This window comes from Gobius niger (assembly GCF_951799975.1).
Source record: "Gobius niger genome assembly, chromosome: 3".
Taxonomy (NCBI): domain Eukaryota; kingdom Metazoa; phylum Chordata; class Actinopteri; order Gobiiformes; family Gobiidae; genus Gobius; species Gobius niger.
In genome coordinates, this window is record NC_136854.1 from 22,300,881 (window position 1) to 22,309,620 (window position 8,740).

Genomic DNA, 8,740 nt, shown 5'->3' on the forward strand with positions numbered 1-8,740 from the left:
CACTCTACTGACCACGAGAGCGGACTGCAACTACCCAGGCGTAGAAATACTCCAATAATAAGAGGGACCGGCCAATTGGATGACTTCAAGGATTGGCTTCAAGATTTAAGAAAGATTCAAGGTGAAGAGAAGATGCGAACTGACGACTTTGCCTGAAGGACAGGTAAATCCCCCCGTTGAACTATGTGATTCAATAAAAGTACATTATGTTTTTTTGGAGATTCCACGGCTTCATCTAAATGTAGCAACTATAGTGGCACTGGCAACATCTTAGCACCGTCTATGTAAAGTACATTTTTGCACAGAAAGTTTATAAGACCTAAATGTTGGCCTATTACTCCTTAAATTATACATTTTACTTGCTAGCCTATTCTGTAAACTTGAAATTCTTAGTTATAGTCTAGTCCAAACGATTTCCTCACTTTTCTAACACGTGTCTAGCCTCAGTTTTTCCCCCCACAAGGATGAGCAACACTGTTATTAAAATGGTAAAAACAACAACCAGCAGCTTGGTTTAAAAAAGCGTTTAAAAAAAAAGAAAAAGGGGATAGAGAGTTAGATGCACAGTGCACAAAGGTCTGCTTTTACATTATACTGAAGGACCATTATAAAAATCAGGTTTGCGAGCCTTGTTTCTTTAATTCTTTCTTTAATTGTTAGACTCTACATGGATGAACAAGTGCGCCCTCTGCTGGGTATTCCTGTGCCATCACCTGCAATGGGAGTGTGCGGCTGTGCGCCACTGACAGCTGCGCTGTGATTGGCTGCTGGGTGAGGAGGCTGCCATGACACGTTGGATGCTGCACAGAATCAGTTCCACAGCATCAGCAGGCTCAGCACCTCCATCCTCCCTATTATCCCACTCCTCTCTTTTCTCTGTCTCGTCCTTCAGACTGTTTTCCACTCATCCATCCTTGTGATTTCTGATTCTCTCCGGTTTGTTCCCTCTATGTGGGCGAGCCCAATTACACTGCCCTACTCTGGCACACTGCAGCAGAAGACGCACAGGCACCAGGAACAGCAGCAGCAGGCCGACCGGTAGGTGTGCTCAGGCCTGTCTTCTTTTTCTCTGCACTACATGCATTAGACATCATGCAGTCCTTTACTGCCTTTACATCACTGACTATCTTTGTATTTGACAGTAGTGTGCTAAAGGACAGAGGTGATCTATGTAGTCTACAGACAGGACTACCACACCCTGGCTGTATGTACCTCCAAAATGAGCTACACAGTGATGCAGAGGCATATTTTTATTCTCACACCCGGTTCTCCTGTACTTGTCATTTTAATGACGTGTGCCTGCTTTTGGTCTTACTATAACCGATAGCAGTAGTTCAAAATTGGTCTAGTTAGGTATGTTTATAAATGTCACATAAGGTCACATTTGGTAAATTACTTGTCTAATTTCAATCTTTTTTTGTCTTCCAGTCTTCTTCTGCCCCCATTCCCCTAACTATCATCTGAAATCCTCTCTGTTCCTCACTCTCTTCACCACATCTGCTAGCTGAGATTTTACCCAGCATGCCTTGTTCCTGGCCGCTCCGTTAGGCCCCAGCAGCATGGGCAGAGCCTGGGTGGGAAGTGAAACTAAGGATTGGAGCCTTCCCCTCAGGACGGGCGTGCTGGCAGGTCAGCCTTCCCCGGCTTCAGATGGGAGAGGACGCTGAGAGCCCAAAAATTAACCACACCTTCCTACGAGACTACGTCACCGAAGGTATCATAATGGTGTCATAATTAGCTGGTGTCAAGTGGCTGACTGCTGTGAAAGGACAGATTTCACATATACATTTCAGAGAGTGCATTTTGACTGAACGACTCTTGTTACAAAAATAAGATAATAATAAAGAGCAGAAGTCCCCATTTTCACTGGTTTCCAAAACCAATGAAAATGGTTATTGTCACTCAAGTCTTTTGTTATCTCTATAATGATGCTCTATTCATGGCTTTGTCAATTTTTCCTTTGTGCTAATCTTTATGCAGTATAATTACCATAAAATTGCCCCTGATTTCTCTGTCCTCCTCCCAGCTGATGTCATCTCTACTGTGGAGTTTAACCAGACGGGGGACCTGCTCGCTACAGGGGACAAAGGTGGCCGAGTGGTCATCTTCCAGAGAGAGACTGAGGTGTGTTATCTGAATGACTTTGGAGAAATAACTTTATTGTTACACAAAAAAACAAAACAAAAACAATGACTATATCTCCGTTTACTCTGCATTGAATAGTCTAAAGGGGAGCAAGAGGAGGCTGGAGACACAGGTGACTCTGGGGAGTACAATGTCTATAGCACCTTTCAGAGCCATGAGCCAGATTTTGACTATCTGAAGAGTCTGGAGATAGAAGAGAAGATCAACAAAATCAGATGGCTGCCACAACAGAATGCATCACGTTTTCTCCTTTCCACCAATGGTATGTAGTATTTGTAATAGGAGCAAGCTATGCACATATTGTTCATTCGTTAATACGTGCTTTATTGTTCAGCCATTGGTGTACTCTCATTTTATTTTGATGTATCTGAAATTACTAAAACATTCAGTTGTTTTTACTTCACAGCACAGTAAAGTACTTCACACATTTAGAAACGGTGTTGCAAAATACATTTTCCCTGATTATTTCTAAATGCCATTCTATTTCAATCCTATTATAAGGTTATTACTGTGCTGTAACGTAAAGTCCAACCAAACATTCTATATTTTTTACAAGTTATTTATTTTTAACAGAAATGATAAAAATAATTGTAAATTAAAGGATTGAATTAACCCCCTGGATGATTCATATAATAATATGATATTATGTCGTGTGCCAGATAAGACCGTTAAACTGTGGAAGGTGAGTGAGCGGGACAAGAGACCAGAAGGTTATAACCTGAAAGATGAGGAGGGAAGAATCAAGGACATCTCCACTATCACCTCTCTACAGGTGCTCAGAAAACACGTGGATACAGTTGCATTAGTCATTTTATTTAGTCAAAATTTCTCAATCATTGCTTTCTTTTTTTCTTTCAATTTCTAAGGTGCCAGTGCTGAAACCTACAGATCTGATGGTTGAAGTGCGACCCAGACGAGTGTTCTCCAATGGACATACATATCATGTCAACTCTATCTCAATCAACAGTGATGGGGAGACTTACCTTTCTGCAGATGACCTGCGCATCAATATGTGGCACTTGGGCATCACAGACCGTAGCTTCAGTATCCTTTTTTTTTTTCTTCAAATGTTTATGTTTGTAAGGCAATTCTAGTACTATTGTTATAGTATCTGTGCATAGCTTTTCATTTCGCGAATCATTGGATGGGTGACAGTGGTGCAGTTGGTAGAGCGTGATCGGAAGGTTGTGGGTTCGAATCCCAGCTCCCGCAAATGCACACTGTCATTGTGTCCTTGGGCAAGACACTTCATCCTACTTGCTTCCAGAGTCTGCGTACATTGGTGTATGAATGAGAGTGTGAATGGGTGACTGGTTCCTTGCTGTAAAGCGCTTTGGGCCTGATAAAGGTAGAAAAGCGCTATAAAAGTTGAGTCCATTTACCATAGCAGGGAGATGTTGGGGGCGGTGGTGATTCAGATGGTCTTAGGATCAGAAGTTGACGGTTTGAATCCCAGCTTGCGCAGGTGTAGACTGTCATTGTGTCCTTAGGCAAGACATTTCAACCACCTTGCCTATGTGTGTCTGCGTACATTGGTGTATGAATGGGTGAGTGGATCCTTGCTGTAAAGCGCTTTGAGTGTCTAATGTAGGTGGAAAAGCGCTATATAAGTTGAGACCATTTACCATTTATCGTGTGTGTGTGTGTGTGTGTGTGTGTGTGCGTGTGTGTGTGTGTGTGAGAGTGAGTGAGTGAGTGAGTGATTTATGGTGTTCTGATGAACTGATGGTTCAAATTCACAGCCTTGCTCCTGTCAGTCTACCCTAGGGCAGTTGTGGCTACATATATATTATGCTACCTCTGAGAATGGAGTGAACAAATAATGACAGTATAGTGTTTTGAGAAAGCTGTTAATTCAAGCTTGGAAAGCGCAAAACATTAATATGTTAATCATTATGTTTTTCTGAAATATTAATTTTACACCAGGCACTGGCAATCTACAGTTTCAGAACCACATGCTTCTCTTTAGACCTGCTCTGGTTGTTCTTTAACGGTTTAGTGAAAGGTGGCCTGGCAAAGTCCTGGCTTGGTTGTTTTGGATATGCTTTTGCCCTGGTGTAATCTGGGTTAGACTTGTATTAGTCTTGGTTTTGTACTGGTTTAGTCCACATTTTCATTGTAAACACACTTATCAAAATAAGTTTTGGTGTTTACTATTCGGGTTATGATTATAGTGAACCAGTCATTGAAAATAATTAAGCCATAAGAAAATAATAATATTGAGAATATTGCTGCTGGTTAAATACAATGCTGTTTACTGAGAAGCCGCCGTGAGTATGTCGGTCGGGGCACACTTGGTTGATTCCCATTTAACAAGAGGCTGACCTAGAAAATCAGAGATGCGTCTATGGAAGAAGAGTTTAAATAATTCACTCAGCAGTACACTTTCTACTGAGCCACACAGGACTGCCAGGAATAGAACAGACCAGAGGAGCGCTGCCACTGCATACTTAAGAGGCTATTGGGGTTCACTAGTTTGAATTTAGCACAGAATGCCATGTAGTAATGTTAGAGTTGATTTTGTAACTTGTATTTCTATCAACTCAAACCAGTGTTAAGGCCGTGACTGTGCACCTCAGATATTGTTGACATCAAACCAGTCAACATGGAGGACCTGACGGAGGTGATAACGGCAGCGGAGTTCCACCCGCACCACTGCCACCTGTTTGTGTACAGCAGCAGTAAGGGCACGCTGCGGCTGTGTGACATGAGGGCCTCGGCACTGTGTGACAAGCATGCCAAGCGTAAGAAACACACTGTCAAAGATGTAGCTTGTGCTGTTTTAGACTCATTTTTGTGTTAAGACTCAATTTATTGGACTTGGGTTGGGGCTTTGGCTGCACTTGTGAGCTAATAGAGGCGATACAGTAACTCAGATTTAGATTTTGTCTTTTGACTTGAGCAGTGATTTGTTCTTAGCTGTTTTTGAATCTAAATGCCTTTTGCTCCTGTGTGTGCAGTTTATGAGGAACCAGAGGATCCAGGAAGCCGGTCCTTCTTCTCAGAGATCATCTCCTCTGTGTCAGATGTCAAGTTCAGCCACAGTGGCCGCTACATGCTAACCAGGGACTACCTCACCGCTAAGGTGTGGGACTTACACATGGACAAGGGCCCAGTGGAGACCTACCAGGTGAAGTAGCATCGTCGTTCTGACTTAACCTCAACTTGTGATTTTATGAATATGATTGCCGCTTTGTTTTCTGTATCGTGTTACGACTGTGTTATATGTTTAATGTGTGTAGGAAACTATAAATGTTGTATGTGTCCTTAATTACAATTTAGGTGTGTCTTTTTGTAGGTACATGAATATCTGAGAAGTAAGCTGTGTTCTCTGTACGAAAACGATTGTATCTTTGACAAGTTTGAGTGCGTGTGGAACAGCTCAGACAGGTAAGCAGCTATGACAACAGCAGGGTTAAATTGTATGTCTACCTCAAATAGAAAATTATCTTCTTTTGCCTAGTATTTCAATTGATTAAAACAGGATTTGTATATTGGCAATATACCTCATGATAGATTATTTACCATTTCACCACAAACTACCTATTGCACCCAATTTGATTGTAGATTTTTAGACGTTTTTTTACTCATACAAATCCATAAAACAGTCTTTATCCAGTAGAAATGATTACGTCCAATAGCCTTATACAACATTATTTTCATCTCCTCCTTTTCAGTAATCAGCTGAGCTTCTGAAACAAAGTTCAATCTAGGTTGATGGAAGTTGCATACATGGATGTGTTTTTTTAAGAAGTCATGAAGTCATGCACGCAACTTTGCTTTTCTTGAAATACATTACTTTGTCAAGTTGGAAAAGGGTGTCAGGATCAACAGCTACCATAGAGAAAAACATGTTTTATAATATAAACATTCTTTTGGCTTTTTTGTGCATTCTTGTACATTGTTCCACGTTGGTGCTAAATTGATAATAATGAAGTTGTTCTTGTCAGTGTGATCATGACAGGAGCCTACAACAGCTTCTTCCGGATGTTCGACAGGGAGACGGGGCGGGGAGTGACTCTGGAGGCGTGGAGGGAGAGCAGTAAGCCACGCGCGGTGCTCAGGACCCGGCGTGTGTACACTGGAGGGAAGCGTCGCCGTGGAGATGTGGGCGTGGACAGCCTGGACTTCACCAAGAAAATCCTCCACATGGCATGGCACCCGGCTGAGAACATTATCGCCATTGCAGCCACCAATAATCTGTACATCTTTCAGGACCGGGTTAACCCTGACGCACAAGCGCAATGACAAGGACAGGAGCTTTGACTTTTGACTAACGGGGGAAGACATTTAGTTACAAGTACAGTACCTGGATTTAAAGTAAAGTGTATGCACTACTTCTCATTGAACTGCAATGTAAAATGTCTATAAGCACTTGATCTGATCCCTCGTGTGGCACAAACTGCAGGAGCATATTGTTGGTTGATCTAAGGCAAAAGGAAAACTGATCCATATTATAAGACCATATCAAGTTATATGCAAATAATTTGTACTGCTTGCAATTATCTTATGTAGCTCTTATCACAAGAACATAAACATAACATAAATAAAGAGTCACATTATTTTCTAATATAGGTGTAGAATCCTTCAATGTAGCCACGAACTCATTCAATTTGCAGTAAGCCTCATCCATGACAAGGTGGTTGTTTGAGGGGAAGGTCTTGGAGCAACTAGATGTTCTGCAGTGCAACAGTGAGAAATCAGATCATTCATTTCTTCTCAGCCATTGACAAAGAGGTGCCGGGTCATCTCTCCTCACGTATCTGCAAGTCTTTGAGAGAGGATGGAAGGACTAATAGTAACATACAGTGTAAGGATACAAGATGGACTGTACTTAAGTGGATCCACACAGACTGCATTCTTCTGTCCAGCTGAACCAGTCACTCTTTTAATCAGGAGCAGTGCTCTTGTGCTCTTTAGGGGATCCTAAATAATCTCTGTCCTATTCATGTCGCAATAATACCACTGCAGCCGGATGGTATTTTAGCTCCGAACTCTACTACAAGTAACACAAATGTATACCCTCTTTTTATGGTCTTAACTATGTACTTGATGTTTCAAATTCAATGTTATAATTTTTGTTCTGTCCCAGAAAGGCAAAACAGAAAAAAAAAAATGATTGTAATAGAAATAAGATTGTAAAACGTGGTTGGGTAACTGGCACCTACTGTATGTGATGGTAATATTGGAGAATGCAGTATTGTCATTGGATTGTGATATCAACTGTACATCAAGATCTGTTTCTACAATAACTTGGCGTTAAATTTCAATCAAGGATGATATAATTGGGTGGGTTCAGATCTATATAGCGGCTGGTTTTACAATCCAGAAGCACATTTTTGTTCCACAATCAAAAGTCATTATTTACAGGAGGGGCTATTATGGAAAGTAGTGGCTGAGGTATTTATTCTAGGTCAGAGGTAATCAGTGCAATAGTTTGTCATGTGTCTATATATTGTTCAAATACGCCATGCAGCATTGTGTATATTCATCACATCCCCGTAGCATTTACCTCATAGCGCCACCTGCTTCTCTCGGGGGCCACTCTACAAATGGACAGGAGTTAAAGGGTAGTTTGTGATGGACTATAATGACGTAACTTGAAATCTGATTGTTTACGGTGAATCCTCTATTATCAAGTGACCTTGGCCCAAATGGGATGGCGGTCCGGTGGTGTGTGTAAGCGTATGCACTGACAAGACTTTGTATCACAACATTGCCATTGGGATCAACTGTGTCCTCCTTGTCTGTCATGTATCACTGGCTTCAACACAAACTTTTCGTTTACGTGAGACATGAATTTAGAGTCTAGTCTTTACCGTCAGATACGTGTCCACTAATAATTGGTTTATGAAAGAGCAATATTGGATCCAGCGACAGGATCATTTTTTTATTCTTTGTTTTTTTTTTACACCCGGGGCAGGTTTTGGATTCTTACCAGAAAGCTGTAATTTCAGCCCAGATCTCATCATAGCCACCATCACGCTCTACACAAGGAGTGAGAGGAGCACAGCTGAAGCATGATGCCATTACCTAATGCTACTTGCGTATTTATTATACTGTAAAAACGCAGAAAAAAAAGAGAAAATCTAACAATACAAGAAATCTAAGTCAAAAGAGGTGAATGAAAGGAATGTGCATTAATAAAACTGAGATGTGTCTAAACATGCATGTCTAAGTCTTTTCATTGAAATGACTCCGAAGAACATTGTATTTTATCATTGCAGTTTAATTGATGACAAACTGTATAAGGCTCTCGAGTCTCACATTCACATTAACTCAGAAACATGTCTAAAATCATCAAACAGAAAATTGAAAAATTGACACTGAATCATCAATGTCAAGAAACCTTTGACAGAAACAATCGACATAATAAATATATGAATGAAGATAAAACGACAGTTTGAAAAAGAAATGTAGCCACAAACAATACAAAAACAGCATCAGAACATCTGCCAAAATGAATAGATTTATTTTTTTCAATAGAATGAATGTATTTTCAAACATTCCATACTGAAACAAGCTTTGAAAAACACTGCTATAACCAGTATGCTTCAGATTTCCCTGCTTCTGCATCAATATATAAATTGACATT

The 8,740-nt window shown here is 40.8% G+C and overlaps 1 protein-coding gene across 1 annotated transcript; it reads left to right on the top strand.

Moving 5' to 3' along the window:
* The first annotated feature begins 763 nt into the window (after positions 1 to 763).
* ppp2r2ca (protein phosphatase 2, regulatory subunit B, gamma a) lies at positions 764 to 8,105 on the top strand. Its single transcript, XM_079552955.1, has 10 exons — positions 764 to 1,038; positions 1,429 to 1,714; positions 2,027 to 2,124; positions 2,224 to 2,407; positions 2,805 to 2,917; positions 3,012 to 3,189; positions 4,725 to 4,889; positions 5,106 to 5,275; positions 5,444 to 5,535; positions 6,096 to 8,105. Exons 2-10 carry the CDS (start codon positions 1,651 to 1,653, stop codon positions 6,391 to 6,393), a joined length of 1,362 nt encoding a protein of 453 aa, XP_079409081.1. The 5' UTR covers positions 764 to 1,038; positions 1,429 to 1,650; the 3' UTR covers positions 6,394 to 8,105.
* The last annotated feature ends 635 nt before the right edge of the window (positions 8,106 to 8,740 follow it).